The sequence below is a fragment of the Trachemys scripta genome, chromosome 10, assembly GCF_013100865.1.
Source record: "Trachemys scripta elegans isolate TJP31775 chromosome 10, CAS_Tse_1.0, whole genome shotgun sequence".
In the NCBI taxonomy this organism is placed as follows: Eukaryota; Metazoa; Chordata; order Testudines; family Emydidae; genus Trachemys; species Trachemys scripta.
The window spans coordinates 6,190,364-6,217,101 of NC_048307.1; the positions used below are offsets into that span (position 1 = coordinate 6,190,364).

The 26,738-nt window shown below is 46.7% G+C and overlaps 1 protein-coding gene across 2 annotated transcripts in view; it reads left to right on the forward strand.

Moving 5' to 3' along the window:
• Positions 1-26,738, forward strand: part of CACNA1H (calcium voltage-gated channel subunit alpha1 H) — a 205,740-nt gene that overhangs the window by 43,267 nt on the left and 135,735 nt on the right. For both annotated transcript variants that reach the window (XM_034783486.1, XM_034783485.1), the window contains exons 5-7: positions 4,752-5,067; positions 22,940-23,032; positions 25,612-26,401. In XM_034783486.1, coding sequence (XP_034639377.1) covers positions 4,752-5,067; positions 22,940-23,032; positions 25,612-26,401 — 1,199 coding nt within the window. The remainder of the gene's footprint in view (positions 1-4,751; positions 5,068-22,939; positions 23,033-25,611; positions 26,402-26,738) is intronic.

The window sequence follows — 26,738 nt, forward strand, 5'->3', positions numbered from 1 at the left end:
CTTTTTCAGCAAGAAAGAGGACTCCAGAGCAACCACAGACTGGCTGCTCTTGGCCATGCTTCTCTCTAGTTTGCTAATTAGTTAATTTCTGCTGTAAGCCACTTCTGGAGGTGGACCCATGCCATGAAGTTTGGAGCCAGGGTTTTGTTTCGGACCTGTTGCTAGCTGACACCTATTGAAAATTGATCCTGCAGGGGAAAAAATGAGTGATGTTGTGGGACTGTGTCGTGAGCCTGATGTTGCAATACTGCACCTGCAGGAAACGTGGTAGTGATCTGTCAGCATGTGGCATTGTTGGGGCTTTGTATTGTGCTGTTGCAGCAGTGCGGGATGACGTTGCACCCTAGTGCAGCAACAAAATAACTTGGCTGTGTTGACATGAAGCTGTGATGAACTAATGGACTGGCCCAACTTCCTGACCTGGCAACGTTGGGCTTGTGACGCACCGACATGACATCACAGTGGTGTGGCCACCCTTATTAGCAGGATGCAGCATAAAACTGAAGTTAACTAGCAGGCCTTATGGTAGAACTATCCTAACCCCATTTGTGATGCTACTGGGGACAAAGAACACGGCCAGTCCTAGATTTTTGTGGGGCTCTATGCTGCACCTATAACTGGGTTCTCCAACCTGCATGTATCCACATCTTCTACTTATCTCGTCCAGACTAGACACGATAAGTCGAACCCAGAAGTTCGATTTGCTTGCTGCCGAACTACTGGGTAATGTAGATCTATCCTAAGACCCTTAAAAGCACAGCTGTGGAGGTGGGAGGAGTCTAGCACCTGATCTGCCATGTTTGACCGTCTCTGTTCTAGAGGGACCTAGGGGTGACATAGCAGGGGGGCTGCGAGGTGGGAATGAGGCACTTTGGCAGAGCTGAGGGAGACAAGCCCAGGACCGGAAGCAGGGGGGTTGCAGGTCTGAGTTCAGGGACATTGATCATGCTCTGTGGGTGTGAAGAGGCCAGGATTGGGGGCTGTCAGGTTGAGGTGTGTGGGGGACAGCAGGAAGCTACAGCCACGCTCCTCCCTAGGCCTGACTGCAATTTGCATTGTTAATCTTTCCATTTCAACAACTGATTCAAACACAGCGTTTAAACTTATTAAAAATAAAAAGCAACCTAGACAAGTGGGCAGCAGAGCTGGATCCCTTCCACGGCCAGTAATTATCAGAGAGCAGCAAGGAATAAATATTTCATTAAAGCCAAGCTGCTGTGGGCCAGCTTTTCAGGTGATAACTTGCCGCAGTATGCAAGGCAATCCCCCTGCTTCTTGCCCAGACCTGACCTGCTGAACGGCAGCTGGGAACATTTCAGTGTCGAGCTGGAAAGGGATAAGTCTGAGGGCTTCTCTAGCCAAAGGAGGTGACGCAGGAAGGGGAGGACCCTGTTTGTGCAAGAGTTCAAGCAGCCGAGCGTTCCCACCTGCAGCCAGAGATAGGGTGGCGGGGCGGCTGTAGACCTGCGGCGGAGAGAACCTTTGGCGCTGGTTCCAACTCTTTAAAAACGTTCTCTCCCTAGCTGTAGACTAATGAGTCTGGTTCAGAGACGAGTTCCACGGCCTGCCAGGCGGGAGACGGACACCGGGTCGCTGCTTAATTGAGGCAAAGGGCAGTGCTTCGGGGAAGCTAGTCTAGTCTTAACAAGCCCTCTGAGTGAAGAGGAGAGAGCCCCTCAGCCATCGCCTCTCTCTGTGGGACCTGCGGCCTCTTCCCTCACAGGGCGCGTGTAGGGGAGGGCACTCCCACCGAACGCTGCACTGGCTCCCAGGTGGGGACCCGCCAATTTGGGAGGGGGATGAGAGGGTTGTTATAGTGCCGGCAGCCTTCCCAGCAGTGTTTACGCTGCGTGAGCAGCATTCGCCGTGGCGGCTCGCCTCCGCACCTGCTGTGCTGCAAAAGGTCTCCACGCCAGCCCTGCATAAGCCAGTGCAGAGAGCAATGACGGGGCAAGCCCAGGGCGGGGACCGCAGGATGCAGCAAGCTGCAGGCCTCCCCGCTGCAGCTGCTATTCCTACCCATAGCTCAGAGGGGTCCTGTCAGGGGAGCTGTGCTTCAGCCCCATAGCCTGGCCCTGGGTGTGGGGGTTGGAATTCAACTCTCCAAGCTACTAGAATTCAGAGTTTCGCCCCGTCCAGCTTCTATGCTTGGACTCAATTCCTCCTGACTCCAAGGCGGTTCCCTGGCTGGCTGAGTCTGTGGTCCCTAGACAGCTGGTGAGTGAGGAACTGAAGGCATGTCTACCCACTGGCTAAAACGATGGCAAAACGGTGAGATTATGCATTTGTATGGGTGCATTTCAGGGTCAGGACATCACACCATTTACATGCAGCTTTTTCACTTCTCTAAGAAGGTAAATAAACAGATCTTCAAGCATTCATCCTCCTTTGATGTTTGCCAGCTAGTGTGATAAATCCACTGCCCTCCCTGTTTGCAGACTCCAGCCTGGCTGGTTTCCGTAATGCCACTGTTCCTTGATCATGGCAACACTCTTTCTCTCTGCCAACGAATAAGTATAATCAGGGTGACCCTTAACACCTTCTGGCCCTGAGGATAGTCCAAGGAGTGGAACCATAGGGTGGGCAGGGCATGTGTGATAGCCCTGTAGCTGGTTGGTAATTTGGATAAAAAGCGGATCCAACTATTGAAATGCTGGAGATGGGATGGAGTATGGAGGGGGAGGAACAAACCCAGCTGGGGCAGGGAAGTGACTTAAGTTCTGATCTAGGAAAAGTGTCCTTAAGGACCACACAACATAAGCTTCCTCTTCAGCTTAGTTCTTTGTAGGGTTGCAGAACCTCCCAGCCCCTGCTCTGAGTTGCCTCTGCCCAAGAGGGAGACTTCAAGCCTTTTTACAGTTCTGGGCTCCTGCAACTAATAGGACCCACCTGGTCTGGTGGTGAGGGTGCATCAGCAGATTTAACTACATCTCTGTGCAGGATCCCAGAATTGACACTCTGTAAGAGGCCATTGCTGAGGGAGAGCTGTACGCCGTTTAATCCCTGTTCTCCTACGTCTTTCTAAGTTAATTACTGACTTCTGCACTTTAATAAGCATGGAAGTGTTTGAAAGATGAGGACTGGATGAAAGGGGCTAGGCCAGGATGGCATAAGTTTCCTAACCTCAAACTTTGAGCACTAAATTCAGACTTTTGGGGGATTTCACAGGCCAACGGGACAGTCATTAAAATCTCAGGGCAGCCAGTGAATAAACAGAGAATGAACAGGAAGACAGCTGCAAAGAAGACAGTTGTGGAGACCCAGTTATTGTCTGGGTTCATAGAAAGGAGGAGTTAAGAAATTTGGATGTGATTAATGTCCATTGTCTGTCTAATTCCAAAGAAAAGTGTCTGGGCGGTTGGGCATGGAGTGGCTGAGATGGAAATCTTAGGTTTTTCAGTTTCCTGTTATAGGCAAGAATTCAGGCCCTGCCCTTCTCCTCAGGTTTTCAGAGCAGACTTTTAGAGTTCCCCATCTATTAGTCATCCATATTTGGCAGTGGACTGTCAGACTGTCAGTGTGCAAGGTCCGATCCACTATGGGTATCTAATAAAATCCAGTCATAAAAAACTAGGGATGGAGAAGACTTATTGGGTCTTCTAGTTCACCCCCACCTCCAGGGTATGTTCTCCAGTGCTTTGAGCCTTTCCCCAGAGAGTTGATTCCGGGATCAACTAGCCCTCCCTCCCAGGAATGTTGTTTGTCAGCTTGTCTCCGTGAGGTTACTCCTGATGATGTCTGTGGCAAGGTTCCCACTGATTTCAGTAGGAGCAAGATTGAGCCCATACACATCTGAGAACTTGGAAATGCTTGTAAGCATTTTGTGCTTTCTTTTTTTTTTTCATTCTTTCCTCCATCATTACGGTGTTGTTGTCCTGGTCTGTCGGTCAGTTTCTGCTATTCCAAGAAATGACTCAGCCCTAGACACTTTTCCCTATCATCTGGCATTAGGGTACATCCACACTGCAGTGTAAGCCCAGGGTTCAAACTCAGGCTCAAGCCAAACCCTGTTTTAATCTACACACACATCGTGTTAACCCAGGGCTTGGTCCCAGGATCCCACGGGGAGGGTCTGAGCCTGAATCAAGCCAGGACCCAGGGTTCAAGCCCTATTGCTTTGCAATGTTGATGCAACCCCATCGGATTGGCGCTCTGGGAGTCCGCCAAAAGTATCCACAATCCTATGGACCGACTTTCTTTGTCCTCTGGAAAGTCAATTTGGTGGACATTCAGGTTTAGCTATATTGCACAGTGGACAAAGGGCTAGAGCGGCCACATTTTGGGAGGGTGCTAGGAAGCCTGGAATATGAGTGGTTGGACTCAGGCCTGCAGAATGTAGTGTAGACACTGGAACCCCAGGTTGGGACCCAGGGTTCAACAATTCCTAACCTGGGTTTACAAATGCGTGTAGACACTCAAGCCCTAGGTTAACAGGGTCTGCTAACTCGAGTTCTACTAACCCTAGGCTTACGCTCCCTTTTCTCACTGTATTCGGTACAGTTCCAAGACTGCTGGTTTAGAATAACACTCTTAACTCCGGTCCACTCAGATCTTTTTTTAGATGAGGTTCTGCCACTCTTTCCCTGTGCTCCATCCATACCTTGTTTTAACCCACTTTGGGAGTCTGAGGAGAAAAGCAATTCTAAATCCCGTGTCAAAATCAGCAGCTACCAGGCCACGGCATCTCCTTCTGATGAAACAAATGATGGTATAAGACACTGACTCTCTCTCATCTGCTTTTTTCCCGTTAGGACATACAACTTTACTCTCCCGCAGCCGTATTACCAGCCAGAAGAAGGGGAGGAGAATCCATTCATCTGCTCGTCCCATCGGGATAACGGCATGCAGAAATGCTCCAATATCCCAAACAGGAAGGAGTACAGGGTGGAGTGCACCTTGAGCATGGACTCCTACAACCAAAATTTGTATAATCCAGATTTCAGCAACAGGAACGCCTGCATAAACTGGAACCAATATTACAACGTATGCAAGGCAGGGGATGTAAACCCGCACAATGGAGCTATTAATTTTGATAACATTGGCTATGCCTGGATAGCTATTTTTCAGGTAGGATTTTGCAACTGTTTGCTTTATCTTGTTTTTTCCCATGTTGCTTGAAGGGGTTTTGACAGATGTTAGTTGAAAAAGGAATATGCTTGCAATAGAATGAAACTGGTAACTAGATGGCACGTGTCAGGTAAATGAACCAAAGAATAAACTCTGTGCTGTTTGGCGAGAGGCAAACTATGATATTTATCAATGCATTTTAAAAAAGGGAGTGAAGATTTCTGATAGTAGAAGCGTTTTTCATCTAGCAGACAGAGGCATAACAAGGTTGAGTGGCTGCAAACTGAAACTCAATAAATTCAGGCTAGAAATAAGATACATTTTTAATAGTTAAGGCCGTTAACCATTGGCACAACTTACCACGGGGAAGTGGTGGATTCTCCATCGCTTGAAGCCTTTAAATCAAGAGTGAACATCTTTCTAAAAAAACTATGCTCTAGCTCAACCACAAGATATGGGCTTGATGCAAGTATTACTGGGTTACACTCTCTGGCCTGTGTTATACAGGTGGTCAGATGGGATGATCTTAATGGTCTTCTCTAGCCTTCAAATCTATGAACAGCTGTATATTTAGATGTTCTCCTTGTGCAGTCATTTATACCAGTGCAAAGTGCAATCAGGTCAGAGTGGGAGTGTGTTATATTCACCATAGATGTTTAAATGGCTTCCCAAGGTGTAATGTATCAGATAATCAAGTCCTTGGTGCACTGTTCCCTGAGGTCAAGAGCAATGGATAGTAAAGTTTATGGTCCGGAGGCCATTGTGGCTTCGGGATTGTCTACACACCAACTTTAACTTTTGATTCCCACCTTGTGTTATTTCAGGGCACATCCGTGCATGGGCACTGTTTTTTCCCAAATGAGTGTTCTGTTTTGATTTAGGAATATCAAACTATAATATACATTTATTCTGAAACAAGAAATAGGTTAGTTCTTTGGTGCAAGTTTCTATGAAGACCAGCCCAGAGTAATACAAACCTGGGGAATAAGGTCAGAAGAGTCTGGCTGAAGCTGTTCCCTATATAAGAGGTATGGAAGGAACATGGTTTTTCTACACACAAGTTGCACTGCTGTAATTAAAGTGGTGCAACTTTGTGTGTGGACAGAGTACATCAGTGTAAACTTGGCTTACATGTGCAACCTGAACTGAGGCAAGTCCGGTTTAAACCAAAGTATGCAACTCCATCTGTGGCGTGTGCCTTCTGGTTGGCCTGGCCAGGATTGTACCGGGGACCTCCAGAGCTAAAAATATGAGTTTGCTACAATTTGAGGGGCCGTAGCAACTCTTCTTTGTGCATCAGCACACAAGCAGACTTTGAACAGACACTTGTGAGTGCATTACGCGTGCACAAAGTTACACCAGTTTAACGGAACTGAACCTTTAGTTAAACTGGTGCAGCTTTGCGTGTAGATCAGCCCAAAGGAGGAGTCACTTCCGATCCCAACAGCAGTGACTTCTAAGTAGATTACCATGCAGGAATCATCTGATCAGCTTACCATAGAGGTCTTGTCTTCCCTAGGAAAAATGGTGTGTGTTTATCTTGTGTTAGCTAATGTGTAACTAACACAAGGTAAAATCCTACTTTGTAGTTTTCACATGTTAGCAGGTTAAGATGAACCCCAAACTCCCCCATAGTTTTTGACTTGACCTGCTAACCCACAACAAAGCTACAAACTGTTTTCTCTTCACTGGGATTTGACCTAGTGTTAGTTACCACGCATGAGCTAACACGCCATTTTTCCTAGTGAAAACTTACCTAGAAAGCAGTTGCTGTGCTGTCCTTTGAAAGTCTCCAGAGCTCTAAGCCTACAGAGTTGTAGCAGTAACGTCTTCACAGCGTTTGCTCTTCCCCTTTTGAGGACTTTACTCAGGGCTGGCCCACAACATTTTGGCACCTGAGGCGGGGAACTCAAATGATGCCCCCATGCCCCCTTGCTTGGGCCGAAACTTTGAAAGGTCTCCATTCTGCCTTCTTCCTGTTCTACTCCTCTCATGGTACTGTTCTGCTACCTACCCCAATAAAGGAGAACTAACAACTTAAAATGCCTTGTTCAAAAATTTTAAGTAACACTTAACTTTCAAACGCCTGAACAGCAAATGTAACTTTTCTTGTCTGCATAGTAAACACTGGCATTTTTATCTGTTTGAATAATCAGTGGTGCTTTCCATGCCTTCTTGGTTGCAAAGATTTGAACTGCTTCCTGAAGGTCCACAGTCTGGGCCAGCTCATGGTCTATTGAGATGGTTGCAAGGCCGACCAGCCTCTCCTGTGTCATTGTGGAGTGTAGATGTGTTTTTATTAACTTCAGCTTGGAGAAGCTGCGTTCTCCACTGGCAACTGTTACAGGAAGGGTTAGAAGTATGCGCAGAGCAACAAAAGCATTTGGAAAGAGGGTGGTCATCTGATTTGTGCACATATATTCCAGAACAGCCTTTGGAGTTTATCCTGCTGAAATGTATCTTGAAAGGGCCTCAGTTTGCTTCATGGTAAGGCCAGCCCTGAACTGCCATGCTTTGTTCCCCTTCACTGTGTGTAGCATGTTGGCATATATATTACACAGTTATGCAATGTGTGGTAAATAACACGTATGTATTGCCAAAGGGGGGAGATTGTTGCAGTGAGACCTGCAATGAAGAAGAGCATGACATGCCATTGTTTTTAGCCGCTGCTTTGTAGTTTGGTGAATTACGTAAGAGAAGGTTAAATTGCAGAGTAGTAAGAAGAGAGGGAGAAGTTGAGAGAGAGAAGGAAGAGTAGGGAAAAGGTAAGGCTGGCGGGTGAAGGACTGACCCAAATATTCATTGATAGGTGAACTCTGTTGCAAAGTTTGTACTTTCCTTTCTCACATGATCTGGTCCTTCCACTTTCTGATATGCAAGAATGTTCTGATCATACGGTCTTAATTCCCATCATCAGTGCTCTTCAGTTTCTGCCACCAGTTATTTCTTCCTTTTAATTATGTTAATTACTAATAATTACCTGTTGGCATTTGTAATTGGTGTGATTTTCTTTTCTAAATTTCCCTCTATTCTTCTATTCCCTTAGCATTCTAAGAAGCCCCGCTCCCAAGGAAGATAGGCCAATGCGCATATTTTCTTTGCTTTCAAATGCTGTCCCAGTGGCACATCTTGAGTTATGTTGCTGCTGCTATCTAGTGCTCTAAAATGCATCCAGAAAGGTTTAGATAAGTCCCAGGCATCCCCTATTTTAAAAATGCATTGGTACCCGCCTGGAATTAATGAGTCAAAATAGGAGCGGCCTCCGTGACTTTTAATATTCCTGATTGGTGCTGCCGGTTTGTCTCCTGGGGCTGGGAATCACCCCCCAACCTCAAAGCGTCGATGTGCCCCAAGTCTCTTGGCTACGTCTGCTGCGCACCACTGGCGGCGGCATGTAGGGTATGTGCAGCTACATGCCATAGTGAAAAGCCAGCTGCATCCACGCTGCGGCGTGTAGCTACATGTGCCAGCGAAAGGCTCTGGCAGGGGGGAGGCAGCAAGACACTACACTGCTAAAAATGCAGTGTAAATGTGGGAGACGCTGCTTGGGGATGTAGAGTGCCAGGTAGGGTATATACCCACAGGGTTCAGGTGTGTCTTTACTCACCTAGCCAGAGCCTCGCTGTCTCAGCTGTTATCTATACCCATGCTAGGGGGGCGTGCTGCGTACGTAGTCTGCACGCAGCCGTCAGGAGCGTGCCGTGTAGACGTACCATGGAAAGTCAGTGGGATGTAGGCTCCCAAGACCTAGTTACCAAGAGGTGTTCAGGCCCCTCACTGCAGTGGTGGTCAGGCTGCTGAATCTCTTGGAGGATCTAGGTCCCAGTGCCGAAAGCCATGTTTTGAAAATGAGCCTCAAGCTCCTAAATCAGTCAGGTCAGACTCTGCCACATGGAGAACAAGGAGTCACGGTCTCAAGTTGCAGTGGGGGAGGTCTAGGTTGGATATTAGGAAACACTATTTCACTAGGAGGGTGGTGAAGCACTGGAATGGGTTCCCTAGGGAGGTGGTGGAATCTCCTTCCTTAGAGGTTTTTAAGGTCAGGCTTGGCAGAGCCCTGGCTGGGATGATTTAGTTGGGGATTGGTCCTGCTTTGAGCAGGGGGTTGGACTAGATGACCTCCTGAGGTCCCTTGCAACCCTGATCTTCTATGATTCTATGAAGCCTAAACACCTTTAAAAATCTGGGCCCAAGGAACTCCAGCAAGGAGACTCAAGACCATGCTGATAATAAATTCACGAAAGACAGAATAAGGACTATGGCTGCATCCATGTGTATGCGAGGATAATAATTCCTTATGTAATCCTACAAATTATTCATGTTTTGATTCCCTTCATTTGTTGTGTAATAGGCTAATTCATGTATGTATTTGTTACGAAGGCACGTTTCAATGGCGAATTATGTGATCTAATTATCTTACTACAGAATAAATGAAAGGAGATGGAACCTAAATTAACTGTGAGGTTTGGCATGATATTAAGATCCCTTTATTGCACATGAATTTCAGTAGCAACAATAAGAGTTGTAATTATGGGTATTGTCGTACTACAAATGATGAATTACCCACCTAAGCAAAGTCGAATGTAATCTGAATTACAGATCCTGTTTCGCGGACATCAAAACACTGCCACCATCTACACCAGAAATTACAGTACTGCAGGGCCTAAGCTAAATAAAAGCCTGCTGTGTCAAGGGGGCCGGAGTGTTGCTATGAGATACTGTGCAGGAGAGGAGAGGTGATTCAGGCTGCTTTGCTTGTATCATTTCATTTTCCATCTCAAGTTATGAAGGGCAGGGTCCACAATGGATCTTTCTGACAGAAGGTATACTCTGGGCAAAATTATACAGGCAGTTTTGGGGGTGACCGTGACATCAGTTCTAGGTAGGAACTGATGAATGAATGTAGGGACAAGAAGTGGGCTGTAGTCCACGAAAGCTTATGCTCTAATAAATTTGTTAGTCTCTAAGGTGCCACAAGTACTCCTGTTCTTTTTGCGGATACAGACTAACACGGCTGCTACTCTGAAACCTGTGTTTCAATATGTTCTTTAATCTCTGATGAAACTGGAAAGGGTAAATTTTTCAAGCATCATTGTAGGGATTTAGTTCAACCCAGGAAGGGAGTGTTGTGTCTAAGCAGTTAAGGAAGGGCACTGGGAGGCCACTCTCTCACTGTTGTCAAGTATCAGGGGGTAGCCATGTTAGTCTGTATCTACAAAAACAACAAGGAGTCTGGTGGCACCTTAAAGACTAACAGATTTATTTGGGCATAAGCTTTCGTGGGTAAAAACCTCACTTCTTCAGATGCATCTCTCACTGTTGTTTGTGACTTTCTCTATGCCCTCTTACGTGATATGTTCCACCCCAGAGGTGGCTGCATTTCAGTCCCGGGAGAAGTTTACATGCCATTTAAGGGCTTTTAGGGTTGGAAGGCCCTATGGAAATTAATCAGGCTGCCAGATTGGGGTGCAGACCTTAAACTTCAGGAGGGTTTTGGTTTCAGGCCCATCTCAAACGCTTTTCATGCGCCATTTCTCCGAGAAGAAGAGTTAATCAAGTGGGATAAGCAGTGCGTATCTGGTCCTTCGTCAGGCTCCAGTGAGGGAATTCTCTGTGGAGGCTGTTATGTACACTGCTGCTGTCACTGAAAAAACCCGGTAGTGTGCAAGAGAGGCTTGGCAAGCAAGCAGCATGACAAGAATGCCCAAGAAAGGAAATGCAGAATCACCTTCTCCGAGAAAAATGCCTGAAATACTGAGTAGTTTTAAAGGCGCGGTCAGTGACCACGAGAGTTCTGTGTGTTATCTTGAGCACCCGCCTAGGCAGTGGAGAATTTCTGGCTGCCGCTGGTCCTACTGCACCCAGCACTATGTTACAGCAAGGAAGGTGAACGTGATAAACGCACCCAATAAATATCGCCCTGCTCAGGAAAACACGTTACAAGAGGGAGCCGATTTGGAGGGGGGAATGTGACGCCAGCTGCACCTCATTCATTCCTGTGTGGAGGAGATTTCTCTGAATGAAATACACCGGCGGGAGGAAGTAGATTTTCAATGGAAAGGGCATTTGTGCAAAGGAAGAACATACTCCTGCCATTTAGTCCTCCTGTTGCGCCTTTCATCTGAAGACCTCCGAGCACCCTGCAAATGTGAACTGGGTCACCAAATGCCCCTTTAAGGCCAATATTGTGATCCCCCTGTTGCACATGGGCAAACGGAGGCATGACATGGTTGAATGACGTGCGTCTCAAAGATACGAAGCACCTGCTGCCCCCGTAGGAGTCACAGCTCGTAAATAACCGGCCCAGGACCCACAGCAAGTCAGTGGCAAAGCAAGGAACAGAACCCGGAAGTCCTGCCTCCCAACTCCCTGCAACAGTCTCGGAGTCCATTGTAAAAGAGGCCACCTTCCCTTAGTGCTCCCTAAGAAACCCCTGTCTAGGGTTACCATACGTCCGGATTTCCCCGGACATGTCTGGCTTTTCGGGCCTCAAATCCCCGTCCGGGGGGAAATCCCAAAAAGCCGAACATGTCTGGGAAAATAGGGAGGGGCCGGCGCCGTTGGGTGCTGGGCCAGGGGCCGGGCCGGGGCCAGCGGTGCTCGGCTGGGGGCTGGCCTGGGGGTGCGGGGCCGGCGGTGCTGGGCCAGGCCGGTGCCGGGGGTGCGGGGCCGGGGGCTGGCCCGGGGCTGGCACCCCAGGAGCCGAGCCAGGCTGGAGACGCTGGGGCCGGGGCTGGCTGCCAGAGGGAGCCGCTCGGTTGGGGGGGCCAGACTGGGCCGCGCCTCCTCCCCCCACCCCACCCCCAGCTTACCTGCTGCCTGCTTCAGGCTTCCCGCGAATCAAATGTTCGCAGGAAGCAAGGGAGGGGGCGGGGACTTTGGGGAAGGGGTGGAGTTGGGTGGGGGGCATGGGCGGGGCTGGGGCGGGGCCGGGGCCCCGTGGAGTGCCCTCTTTTTGGACACTCAAAATGTGGTAACCCTACCCCTGTCAGGACAGAGGGGAGTTAACTGCAGGGGTTAAATACGGCCGTTTACACTGCCCAATCCTGTTTCGCTTGAAGCGAATGGGAGTTTTGGCACTGACTGGAGTCAGAGCAGCGTCAGGCCCATATAGTGGGAGGCTTTTTGCTGCTTTTCAGCTGGCTGACGAGGATGTTTCCCTCTGCTACATAGCTGCTGGTGCCTTCTCCTGCATTTCTCACTGAGCAATTAGCTGCGCCACGCACAGTCCCAGCATGCTGGCATAGTGCCCAAGCAAGTGTGACAGCAAAAGGCAGCCAAAGCTTCTTTCCAGAGCCAGAAAGTTATATGTGGAATTCTACCTCCTGAATTCCCTCTCTGTTTGCAAGTGGAGACGTTACCTGTGTCCCCTGGCTTGTCTGGAAAGCAGCTGGGACATTTTGTGAGCTATTAAAATGTAAAGAATTATTAATTCTTTATATCACTTCCCATAAATTCTGATGGGAAGTCCAAGAGGCACAGTTCAGCTCTGGAATGGGAACACCTCTGGAGCTGACTGGGTTTGGATCCAGGGTATTTGGGGCCGTGTGTTAAATGGGTCAGCCAAGAAAATGCGGAGTCAGATCTGGGTTCAGATTTCAGACACCTCCCGAAGCTGGGGGCAGAAGGGTTCACTTGCTCCATCATGGCAAAAGTTTTTGTGTAGTGTACATCTGGGCGAATAATGGATTTTCAGCCTATTGGCAACATTGAAAAGTCCAAAAAAAAAAAAAGTGTGTGTTGGGTCAGAACAAAATCAAAAATGTTCAGATTTTTCAGTAAATCAAAAAGTTGGGAAAAAATCAGTTTGGGGTGAACAAAATGGTTCATTTCCACAAAATTGAATTGTTCTGATTTCAACCAATTTTAAATGGTTCTGAATTTTTAAAATAACATTCAAGGAAAGGTTGGAATGAAAAGTCATTTCAAACCACAAAATCAAAACATTTAGTTTCAAAAATGTTGTAGCAAAATGTTTACGGTGTTGGGTTTGGGGGGGGGGAACGAATGATTTCATGAAACCAACTTAAATTTTCGATTTTGATTTCTGCATTTTTTGCCAAAACTTTTTGACCAAAAACTTTCACCCAGCTCTAATGTAGTGTTCCTGCTTGATTTGAGTGTCCCTGCTGCCCACATCAAAGGGAAACCAACATGGGTTATACACACGCTGGCTTAAAAAGTTCCTTGAGAAACTTTTCTCTTGCTTGGGGATCCTTCCAGTTATGCTGGAGTGGAAGCAACATAGACTCATAGAAATGGAAGGCTGGAAGGGACCTCAAGAGGTCATCTCGTTCATCACCCCTCTCCCCCCATGCTGAGGCAGGATTAAGTATACCTAGGCTATCCCTGACAGATGTTTGTCTAACTTCTTAAAAACTTCCGTCATCATCCCATCCCGTTCAAAGCAAAACCTGCAGCAAGTCTGATGCACGCTTCTAGAGCATTCTCAAGAAGATCCAAAAGTCCCTCATGCTAGTCCGTGTTAATGATTTTCAGCCTAGTTGAGCTCCAGTTGAGGGCATGGTGTGCAGAGTTTTGAGCTCTGTCCTCCTTGGAAGTAATAAAGGCTGCACTAGAATCTACCAGTAATCAGAGTAATTTTGCAGGCATCCCACTGGTCATGCATTGTGGGGGAGGAGTTAATTCAGAGTTAGGGGAGTATTCTAGCCCATGTGGCATGCACAGTTTTTTCTGTGTGTAGCTGTAGTCAAAGTGAGGATCTTCTGTGGGTTCCATATTGGCTTGGGTTCCATTTTTCTTGGTAAGGGAATTGCTCTGTGAACGCTTTGCCTTTCAGCTTTGATACCTTTTCAGACTGGTTTATGGTTCTCAGTTAAATACATTCCCCGTGCATAAAGTACTTTACAAAAACAATGAAGACCAAGGATAATTATCATGGTAAATCAAACCTCATTAATATGTACTGAGATATGATTTATTGTTATAGCCAGCATTCATCTAAAATTGGTGATACTTGGGAGATAAGGATTTTGCATTATTTAGTGCAGAATGGATAGGCAGTCAGATAACATCCTCCTCATTACAGAAGTATCAGAGGGGTAGCCATGTTAGTCTGGAACTCTAAAAGCAGCCAAGAGTCCTGTGGCACCTTATAGACTAACAGACGTATTGGAGCATGAGCTTTCGTGGGTGAATACCCACTTCGTCGGATGCTGTTGGGATTAGATAATTTCATTCAAAGACATCATTTTCTGCTCCTTGCCACCAAAGTTGATAGGTCCTCAGATTCGCTGACCATGGCTGCTGTCAGGTTCAACAGCAAAAGGAGAGTAAGGGCGTTCATTTTAAAGGGACAGGATCTGCTATTTTGAAATCAAAATGTACAGGCTAAAATCCTGTCTTTAGTGGTAGAAACCACCTGGAAAGGAGGGAGTGGTGTTGGTTGTCTTCACTGCAAAAAAAGGGGGGAAAGTGTGTCCTTAACTTATGTGTCCTTAACTCGGACCATGGTACATTGACCTGATAACCACTTGTTTATCAGAGAAAGCAATGGGAGTCTTTCCATAGACTGCAATAGGCTTTGAATCAGGCCCTAAGGTAGCATATTAATTTCTTTCTTTCTTTTTCTCCAGAGTAGTTCCCCAGTTTTGCTTTTAAACTGAGTTCACATTGAAATTAGAAACTCCTTTTCCATGGGGAGCCACTCACTGGAGTAGAATCAAGAAAGAGAAGGTGCGGGGAGGTGCTCATAAGCTTTCAGGAACTTTTGAATATTTAGGTGCAAATTCTGCCCTCTGGGGTAAGCTTGTATTTCTCATTGAGCTCAGTAGGATTGCATGGTTATTGGCCACAGAACCAGGTGGATGATCAGGAAAACAGCTGGGTAAATAAGAGATTTTTGGTTAAATGGTCATTCTGAAAAATCAGTTGTTTCAGGTCAACGCCGAAAACGAAGTTTTTTAGAAATGTTGTGTTTAAAAAAGTAAAAGTTTTAGGTCAAACAAAACATTCTGTTCCAATTTTGAGCATGTTTTAACATTTCTTATTTTTTAAAATAAAACAAAAGGAAATTTTGAAAAGAAAAGCCATTTTGAATCAAAAAATAGAAACATTTTGTTTTGGAAAAAGTCAAAATGAAACACTTCAATTTTTTTCTAAAAGTTTGGGGCTTTCTCCCCCTAAATGAATGCTTTGCTAAATATTTTGGTGTCACCACATTTGCATTTTTCACTGGAAAAAAAAGTTTTGGTTGAAAAATATCACTTAGCTCTAAGAGGGAGCTTTTCTTTGAACGGCTATGGGAAAAAATGACTGATGTTTGAAACTTGCTAGAGAAGCGGTCTGTGTTTAGCAAGGGGAGGGAAAAAGTTACAGATGTCCCAAATCACTTCTGAGCACCTCTGGATATCTAATACGATTTTAATATTCCCTTTGTGACAACATTGCGCCATTTTACTGTCCTTCCTGAGAGTCCCAGTGATAAGAATTCCTGGGGCCCTGTGCTAGAACAGAGGCTGCTAGACCACTCCTGGGACAGTTTGTTTTTTGGTTTGGGGGGGGGGTTGCCACAAGGGGACTGAGTCTCATGGATCTGAGAGTCAAGCTGGGTTTTTTCTATTTTGTGCATTCTTCTGTATTATCGCCAGTCCTAGACCCAACTAAATGTGTTAGAGATCTGGTAAGAGTATTATTGAGCTGTCCAATGATATAATACATGTCTATTTGGGGTAGAATTCCATTGGCAGTGGGAGGGAGAAAGAGAACCCAGCTTAACTTTCAGATCCCAGTGTGACTTTGCAATGCTGGATATTGGTGGGGAAAGAATGACGGCATCCTTTTATTTGTAAATGGAGCAAATTTTGTCCAGAGCCATTGAAAGAGAATGAACATGAGGCTCCACAATGCTGATTTTTTTGCAATCACTTTTCAGAGTAAATTGACGCTTTGCAAGACTCCCAAGTTCTAACGAGAAGGTTAAATATGCTTTGCAAAGTCAGACGAGCTTCAAAGTGCAGGAAGAAATACCTATTCAAAGGATATTACTCAAAGTAATAAAAGCTGTTTTTCTGCCCATAGAGATTACTTAACAGCGTGTGTCATGAGGAAATAATTAAAATTATGAAATGAACTTGAAAAATATAGTTCGTGATTTGATTAGCTGCCAAGCACTCTGCATCGGAAAAGTAATACTCCATTATTCACTGGTCAGAGCTTGTTAGCCAAATCAATATGCCCATGAAAGGGCAAAATACATAGAAAAAGGGCCTTCAAAAAATGCATGCTAAAGGCCTTGTAAATTTACTGAGAGCATTGTGGTAATTAATTAGCTCCCACAGTTTATGATATCATTGGAACTCGTCTTGACAAGGTTCATAAAATCCTCCTAGTGGGGCCAGCGAAATTGAGAGATAAGCGGTGTGAAAAACAGAGCAGATCACAGAGTCTCTGTCCAATCAACATAATGGATGTTGATCCAGATAGTCTCCATCTTGCGCAAAAAGAACCCTTGAGCAGATAGGCTGAGTGGAAATGTGTATATTTGAATATATATGTAAATATTGACTGATATATCAATTAAGATGATCCTGACATGCAAGGATCTCAAAACGTTTTGCAAACGTTTAGGATTCAATCCTGCATTAGACCCTGATTCAGAAAGGCAAGCGGATGCTTAAGTGCTTTGCTGAATCAGGTCCTAAACTTTTGAAATGAACAAGTAAGGGACTTGACTAAGGTGTCAGAGCTGGAAATAGAACCCAGGAGCGCAGGCTTCTAGTTCCTTGATCTAACTATTAGGCAACATTTTCCTCCCACACATCGTAAGAACAGCTCTACAAGTCAAGCTAGCTCAAGTGATTACAAAAGCAGAGTTTCCCGGTGTTTAAGGTCTAGTGTCAGGGAGGAGGCCAGGATTTAGTAGGCCGGGCATTTAGTACTTAGCTTGTAGGCTTCCCTTCACAAGGTAGTTTTTGCCAACTTCTCCATTGATTAGCAGGACTTCAAGGTTCATTTCTATCTGCAGCAGTCTGTCTGGCACTCACCGTTAGTGCTTTATAATATACAGGGAAGACTTAAGTGTTTCAAAAGTAACATTGACTTTCCTAATTAAAGGAGTTTATGGGGTTTGGGTTTTTTTCCCCTCTTTCAAAAAGTGACACTAAAGAGAAGACAAACCTGACCTCGAGCTGGGCTGTGGCCAAGTCTCTGCATACACTTTGGCAGAGCTTGGAGACAATGCTTTTATGGTGAAAAAACTTGTAGACGCGCAGTAAGAAATAATTCCGGAAAGAGAGTTAAAGTGGTCTGGGGACTGACAGAAAAAAACTAGGTAAACTGTCTCCCATTGAACAGCCAGGATGCCTGAGTTAATAGCTACTGGCTTTAATCTACATCTCTCCCTTATGACTTTAGATCTAAAATCTTAGGCTGATTCTGATTGACTTGAACAGAAGGCCTGAGTCTACTCCCAATTACACTGCTATAAATCAATGGCATTAAGACAGTATAAATATAACAGGAGATTCAGTCCCAGGATAATTGAGATTTCGTCTTCACTACAAAGTTTTGCCAGCCTAGCTATGTCAGGAAAGGGTGTGAAAAACTCAGAACCCCTAGCAAAAACCCTAGTGTAGACACAAAGAATCCTTTTGCCAGTGTATCTCACGTTGTTCAAGGAGGTGATTTAACTGCACCAACACTCCTCCTTTTGTCGGTCTAACCTGCCTCCCCACTAGACGCTTTGTCGGCATAGTTTATATCAGTATGCCTATGCCAGCAGAGCATTTGTAGTGTAGACGAGCCCTAAGGAAGGGCTTGCGTACGCATTGCGTTAGTCTGCACCAGAAGGATACACATTTTAATCCGCACTAGCGTATCGTGCGCTAAGTGGCCCATATGACCCCTGGTGGCACCCACGAAATGTTTCCCTATTGCACGGTAACACAGGTCTGTTTGAAACTGGGCTACATTCGTGCATACTAGGGAGCTTTTAGTGCACGCCAGCAGGATCCACATGGGCCAGTTATTGTGTGACACGCTAGTGTGGACTAAAATGTATACCCCACTGGTGCGCGCTAAAGCACTGTGTAATCAGGCCCAGAGAGACTTTGTTGTTGTGAATCTCTTCTCTCGCCCATTGCGCATCAGTATAATGCCATTGAGTAACTCCTGATATAGGGCCTGATGCAAAGCGAAATGAAGTCAAAGCATGTCTTTCCATTCGCTCCAGTGAGCTTTGGGCCAAGACCGTGCACTGATGTGAGCAGAGAATCAGGCCCTAGCATGTCAATTGCTGGGACAAGATGCAGGGTTTTAGCACCCACTTCTGTTGGGGTTGGGTGGTTTAATCCACCCCTCACCAGCTGAAAACATACAGATGAGAGTTAAGGGATTGGTGAAAGCAGGCAGGGATAATCCAGTGTCTGTCCTATAGGACCTTCATCTGCCTTCCATGACAGTCCCACTTTCTGCCCAGGTCTTCATCAACCAAATCCCTTCCTGATGCTAAAGGGGGCAGCTTTGCTTTCCCTCTCCATCTCCAGCATGTTATTGCAATTGGCAGGGCCCTAGCTTGTCAATCATCTTAATTGAATCTTTCAGCTATTTCCCTCCAGCTGCCGTTTTGGGTTTGCCGCGTATCTTGCACAAATCTTTTTCATCAGAGCAGAATTAGGAAACGTGTTTCTTGCTGCCTTATCTCTGTGGATAAATGATTGCATGTTGCCTCTATGGGAGGCTTTGAACTGGTACATTTTGGAGGGGCTGTTTAATACGTCTGTCTGTGAACGATTCTGATTTGAACTGAATTTAATTATTGAGCATGAATTGACATGATTGCAAAGCACAGGGAAAGGTGCTTTGGGTCCTTGGAAGATATTTAAAAGGGGCTTGGAGGAACAAATGGGGCTAGTGTCAACTGGATTAATCACACTGGAGACTGGAAGTGGGAGGGGAGTAATTTCCATTTAATAGAGTAGGTGATATTACATTCAGGGTGCCCGAAGGGGGAGTCACAAGCAATACAGTGCTGAAAAAAATAGCCGATTTTTACAGGCAATATAGAGTATTCTTGACCTAATCGCCAACTGTTTTTGGTCAGGGGACATAAATAAGGGATCAAATTCTGTTTTCCAATGGGCACCATCAATCCAGAGCAATCCCATGAAAGTGAATAGAGTTACTCTGGATTTACAGCAGGTGTACTCCTTATTTTATTATAAATGGAGATATCCTATCTCCTAGAAGGACCTTGAAAGGTCATCAAGTCCAGCCCTCTGCCTTCACTAGCAGGACCAAGTACTGATTTTGCCCCAGATCCCTAAGTGGCCCCCTCAAGGATTGAACTCACAACCCTAGGTATAGCAGGCCAATGCTCAAACCACTGAGCTATCCCTCCCCCCTGCAGTCCAGTGCTTCCTGGTTCCAACCACCTTTGAAATCCCTCAGGAATAAAACTTTCCAAGGGTATTTCTGCATTTGACATTGTGTGTGCATTGTAAGAATGAATCCACCAGGAGCCAGTCACACCCTATCGGTCTGCATCACTTTGTTTTGCAAACGACTCAGCAATGCGAGTCCTAATGACCGTTGAATATTCTGGGAGCTGGGTGAGTGTTTTCGGCCCGTTGCAGCAGAAATCTGGTGTGTCGATTGACAGCAATTGGAAAAGATGTGTAATGCATGAGAAAAAAAACCCCTCTGTTAATGTAAAGATTCAGTTCTCCCTCCACGCACGCTCCCGAGTTCCTGAAGCTGTTTCTCAGGCACTGCACTTCATAGCGCCTCAAGAACTCGACCGCAGAGCGGCCCTCATTCAGATGCCTCTGCCATTTAATCATTTTACTACATTCGATTTGAGGTTTGCCAGCCAAACTCCAATTCAGTGAAGAGGTATATCCAATATGTTTTGGGTCCCTGGGCTCATTTTTCATCACCAAGTGTAAACGGATAGAACACCTGTTACCACAGCTGTTACAGCACAACTCCAAAAGACTCACTGAAAGAAGGGAGAGAGGGTATAAAATAAAATCTTGAGCACTATGGGGAAGCCCGCCTTCTTGGGTAACTGGCAGCAGTTCGATATACAGTAAAAACTGTGTTCTCTGGCACTTCATCAACGAAAAAGCTCTAGAAACCAGCATTTCTGATATCTCCCAATACAAATCTTCAATAAGGTTGCCAGGTGTCCCGTTTTTGACCAGAACACCTGATCGCAAAGGGACCCTGGCGGTTCCGGTCAGCACTGCTGACTGGGCCGTTAAAAGTCCGGTTGGCGCAGGGCCAGCAGTCTCCCTGCTTGGCTCCTTATGGTTCTCCGGAAGTGGCAACATGTCTACTGCTCCTAGGCAGAGAAACAGCCACGGGGGCTCCTTGCATTGCCCCGCCCCGAGTGCTGGTTCTGCAGCTCCCATTGGCCAGGAGCCGTGGCCAATGGGAGCTGTGGAGGGGGTGCCTGCAGGCGGAGGCAGCATGTAGAGCTGCCTGAGCACGCCTCTGCCTAGGAGCTGAGGGACATGTCACTGCTTGTGGGAGCCGCCCGAGGTGAGCGCCGACCAGATCCGGCACCCCGAAACCCCTCCCGTGTCCTAACCCCTGCCCTGAGCCCCCTCCCGCATCCAAACTGCCTCCCAGAGCCCACGCACCGCACCGCCCTCCCGCGCCCCAGCCCGAAGCCCCCTCCCGCACCCAACCTCCCTCCCTCCATTGGTAAGTATAACACTTAGTTAACCAGAACCCCTCATGCCCCCAACATGCCGGATAACAAAGCTTTTACTGTACTACCATGCTGCCTGCCAACTTGATCTCCTTGGATTCCCTGTGAAACAGCACAAGTGATTAGTGCTGGAGACAATCCTCTCCCTGGCATGGCAGGGACTTGGATGAAAGAAATTTTGTTTTGTGCAAATGTTTCAACCACAAGGCAGAAACAGCAGATTCAGAGCCTGAGCCCGCTGTCATGTCAGTTTTACACCATTGAATCGGACAGAGGTACTCTTGACTTCCAGTGACTGAAGCGAGAGGAGAATCAGGTGCGTGTAGTTTTCTGTCTCTTTAAACCATCTCCCCTTCAGCACATGTGTAAACCAAGGGTGAGAGATGGGATGGGGCAAGATGATCGAAACTTTCTATTCCACCAGGTTTGGGGTGATCCTGAGTATAGTGTTGTGAGAACACTGACAGTCATGCTGTTGCATAGAAAATCAAACAACAAGGACCCATGTTTATTTCAGCTCCATTAGAAAAACCCAGGAGGAAAGGAGCTACATACCAATGGGTATGTCTACATTGCAATGTAATCTTAGGCTTAGTGGAACTCGAGTCAGCGGACTCTGGATTAGAGAACCCAGGGCTTGAGCATCTACACTGATTGCCAAACCTAGGTTAAGAATTTTCTAACCCAGGCCTGAACCTGTGGCCCCAGCATCCACACTGCAATACGCAGACCTGAATCCAACCAACTATCCCAGATTTCCTTGCGCCCTCCCAAAATGTGGCCACTCTAGCCCTTTGTTCGTGGTGCAGCATGGGAAAACTTGACTGTCCCCCAAACGTAACTGTCCAGAAGACAAAGAAAGTTGGCCCATAGGATTGTGGGATACTTTTGACAGGCTCCCAAAACACAAGTCCAGTGGGGCTGCGTCTACACTGCAAAGCAATAGGGTTTGAACCCCATATCCTGGCTTGACTCAGGCTCAGAACCTTCATCCCTATGGGGTGCTGAGACCCTGGGTCCAAGCCCTGGGTTAGCGTGATTTGTGTGTGGACAGAAGGAAGGTTAGGCTTGAGCTTGAGTTTGAACCCTGGGCGTACATTGCAGTGTAGACAGACCCAATATCCCTTGCACATGCAATTCTCCAACTTTAAGGCTACTTATGCAATACCAACTAAAGTGGAAGAAGTCAGACTGACTCTCTCTCAATGGCTGTAACCAGAACTTTGCATAGAGTCCTTTTATAATCTCCCTGCCGATATGCCTATAGGCGTATTAGGCCTGATTCTGATCTCATTCACACCGGTGTCAATCAAGAGTAACTGAATGGCTATCGAGGATCTCAGTTACCCCGTTTCCAATGTGGTATAAATCTGGAGGAATGTCATCAAAGTCAATGGCGCCAGTCCAAGTAGGTGCTGATGCGTAACCGAGGACAGAATTTGGCCCTGTGCCTAGTTTACTGCCAGGAAATTCATAATCAGGTGTGTTGGTTGTGCAAAGAAGGCAGGATCAGACCTAGCACGGGGTGTGAAATGTTGCAAAATGAATGTTTGGCTGCATTTTAATTAAATAAATAGCCGGAATGATGCAGCGGCTGTTACTTTACTCTGAACACTGGCTGCTTAGTGTTAATTAAATCCGCAGCTCCTTTCCTAAGCAACAGGAGATTGAAAACACAAGGACGTAAGTGATCTACAATTTAATTTAAGTCACTTTCTTTCGTTCAAACAGTTTGCCTCAGCACCAACAATAATGCAATTTTAATATTAGGCTTTGGAGTGGATATTACAAAGAACGGAGGTAAAAAAAACAGAACCTCTTTCAAATCAGGAGCTTCTCACTTTAAGTGTAATGGAACCAACAGACCAAGGTAGATTTCATGTCCCTGTCTGTATCTTTGCAGCAGCTCCGTCTGTAAGTTCTGCTTTGCACTGGCTCTGAACCAGTCCTTCAGCTGTTTCACTGTGTTGTTTTATCAGTTTGAATCATGCTCGATTCCTTTGAAACCTTAGGCCAGTCTCTTGGCCACATGTGTAGCACTTATTACTGTGATGCTAAGCCAGCTAGGAAAGAATTACTGCGAGAACATTGACAGGCTTTGCAAAGTGATAAGTAACAGGCGTCGGCAGAAGTTTGACATTAACTTTGATCCTAATTGTAACTTGTTCTTTTTTCCTCTTCTTTCTCTCCGTGTAGGTTATAACCCTGGAAGGATGGGTTGACATCATGTATTATGTTATGGATGCACATTCTTTTTACAATTTTATATATTTTATATTGCTTATAATAGTAAGTATAACTCACTGGCCACGCGCACTCCCCCGCCCCTCCATGTTAAAGTTGTGTAAGGGCCCTTTCCTGGAGAAGAGCCAGGTGCTGTGCTGATGACCCTGTCAGCATGTCATTCGGGCCACAAGGACACTCTACAAACCCTGGGTGTCGTCATAAAGGTGGTTTTCCTGCTGCGGGTGGGAGATTATGGCACAAAAAGCTTTGTCCTTCTTAGCAACATAAATATGATGTATTGCTGCAGCTCGTCAAACCATATAGGCCTCTCCCCCCTCTCGCTCTCCGAGTCTTGATCTTATAACCTTGACTTCTCCTAGCTGTTGTGCCTTGTTGCCAGGACTGCTAATGAGAATAAGCAGCACACGTCTCTTGCGTCCCACCCCCCAGCCTCCTTGACATTCCAGAAGGCAATTTGTTTGTATTAGAAAGGAACTACTTGTGTAGAACCCCAGATGCCGGATTATCCTTTATTAGCAGAAATGTCTCCTACAAGACATCTCCGCAGCGGCTATAGGTGTAATTTCCAGCACTTATAGAAATACATGCACTTGCTTTGCGGCTACTGTGCTCTAGTGGTTAGTGCATAGGGCTGGGAACAGGAGACCTGGGCTTCTATTCGGGACTCCCTCGAACATTTCTGCATATTCATAGCCCTTCAGAAAAACCCAGAAAGTGACTAATTGGGGCTGAGGGTGGCACCCTTAGTTCTTCCCAGAGAGCGCCCAGGCTGATGCTAAAGATTGGAGATTATCACTGCATATCAGTAACCCAGTGATTTCTCCAGAGGAGGCATGGAACAATGGCCCAAATTAAATCCATAGATTTACTGCTGAGCCCAGCACACAGGTAACGGCACCTTGAGTCTATCTCTCGACATCAATCACTTTTAAGTCTCGGTGCATTGGTTCTCGTAACAGGAATGCTGGACATTTCCCTGAGGTTGATCTTTTGCAATGTGCTAACCAGGGAAATGAGAGGGAAAGGCAGGGAGAGAAGGGGTGAAGCCAGAATGACATCATACCCACCGGCATGGCCTTCAGCAAAGCAAAGAGAGTGGGGGGGGGTCAGTTGTGTCCTGTCCTTTTGGAGAACCTCACAATCCCTTATGATCTCCACCACCCTTGACTAGCCCTGTCTCCTTCCTCTTAGAAGGATACTATGTTCCCGTCAGGCAGTGTGACCTGAATAGAAGGCAACTAATCCTTCGTTCTTGCCCATGAAATGTAAGGCCCATCCTGGTCCCAGTCACCGGACTGGAGAAGGGTCTTAGGATAGTAGCTAGGATGCAGACTAACTCAGACAGTAAGATGCTTCCTTCGGACACACATACATGGAAAGCCCAGACATCAAGTGGTGCTTTTAGTTACTGATTTCATTTTGGTGAATGGACTGATTTCAGTGCACCCGTGGCAGTGTCTCTGGGCACCTATGAAAACCACGCCCAACGTAGATGAATATGCATCTACAGCTCCGAGTGGGGGTAGGACTCACTGGCTGGGGGGGGGCAATAAAGATCCCAACTCTACAGGTTATGTCACATCCCTGTCCTTAGGCCTTGCTTTATTTCCAGCAGCAAACCGCATCAACTCAAACCACACAAGGACTTTCCAGCATCAGCCAGCTGGGAGGAGAGTGGGTGATGTCTACACGGCAGCTGTAGGTGTAATTCCCAGCACAGGTAGATGTACGTGCACTAGCTTTGCACACTAAAAACAGCAGTGTAGCCACCGTGGCACAAGCAACAGGATGGGCTAGACACCTGAGTCCATACCGAGGGTTTGGGTGGGATTGTACTGGGGCCGCTGCCCTTCCCGCTGCCCGCACCACCGCAGCTACACTGTATTTTTAGTGTGCCACCTCGATCAGAGCTAGCGCAGGTATGTCTCCCCAAGCTGAAAATTACAGCTCCGGTGTAGACATTCCCTTTGTCTCCTTAGCACCAGCTTCCCCTTTCCTTGTATGACCCTGCTCGGATCAGCTATGTGATCGGCGGGCATTTATTAACTGCTGCTACGCTAGAGCACCCTTACTCTTTGTTATGAGGGGCTAAACCTGAAAGGACTCTCCAAATGGGGGTTTGAATCCTGGCTGATGTCTCAGAAATCAGAGTGCATCATGCCTATGGGTAAGTGAGTTAAAAGGAAGAGGGGACATATTGGCAGTTTCAGTACAAGAGAGCACGTGAAACACAAAGTACTGAACTTCCTCTCTGCACGTTGGCCAGCTGCTTGCTAGTTAAATGATGTATTTCTCAGCAGTACTTTGGTTAAATTTTGGTTTGTAAGTCCCACTATAACCGATGTCAGTCTTGGGTTTGAGAGGGCGGGCGTTTAAAAGTAAAGATCTCCCTTGTTGCCGCTGGAATAGCTTAAAAGAGCGTAAGCGCAAATCTAAAACCTTTAGTGTAATTAATACAGCACTTGGTTCTCCAACTGCAGACCTGGGTATTCGGCATGATGGGCAAATCCTGATCTTAAAATGAGCCCAGCAAATATTGTGACTTCCCTGGGGGCAATTCGGTGTATTTGGTGGGTGCTTCTTGGTAAAATTGCTGATTCCTCTCTTCTTGGCTTCCCCAGGTGGGTTCTTTCTTCATGATTAACTTGTGCCTGGTTGTGATAGCAACACAGTTTTCTGAAACAAAGCAGCGGGAGAACCAGCTGATGAAGGAGCAGCGTGCCCGCTACCTCTCCAATGACAGCACAATCGCGAGTTTCTCGGAACCGGGCAGCTGCTACGATGAGCTTCTCAAATATATCTGCCACATCTTCAGGAAGGTAAAGCGGCGGACGTTACGTCTGTACAACAACTGGCAGAGCAAGCGCCGGAAAAAGGTGAACCCCAACAGCGCCCCCAATGGGCAAAGCCGCAGAAGCAAAAAACGCATCACCTCCATCCACCACCTCATCCACCACCATCACCACCATCACCACCACTACCACATCAGCAATGGGAGCCCTCGGGGGCTACGTTCCAACCCTGAGATCTGTGACCTGGAGCTGAAGGTCATGAAGTCTGGGAGCCAACTGATGCTTCCGTCTCCATCCCCCAACCTGCATAGCCCTCCTCCTCATCTGGATTCAGAGTCTGTCCATAGCATTTACCATGCTGACTGCCACGTCGAAGGACCGCAGGTGAAATGCAAGTCTTCCAATGCCACTGCAAGTATTAAACTGACCGCTGGGCTCACCACCAACCATGGAAATATGAATTATCCAACCATCTTGCCTTCTCCAGCTAGCAAAGCCAGTTCTGCCCCGGTACCCAAAGGGAAGAAAAGTGGCAGCGGCCCTGTGGCCATGGTTAATAGCCCAGTGAGTTTGAATGCAGCTCCTTTTGAGAAGCTCCGTCAACTGATGGGAGAACATGGTAAGGACAAAGGACTTGATGTCCTGCTTGGAATCAGTGGGCAAGGGGCAAATGGTCAGATGGGATTTGTAGGAAAGGGTCTTCAAGGGCTAACTAGAGCCCAATTTCATATCTTCATGGGAGCTCTGACCTTCCTTGTAACTGGGGATGGGTGAACCTCACAGGGGTCGGAGTTCAGGTTCAGGGTAGCCAAGCGCCCAAGAGTTTGCATGCTTGTCTAAAGCCCATCAGAATTAGCCCAACTTCTTGGTTCTGTGAAATGGAGCCTGAAGAGAGAGAACAGGCTTTCTATGGGCCCTATTGAAACCCAGAGGAAAGTAAAAATCCAGGGGAGAAA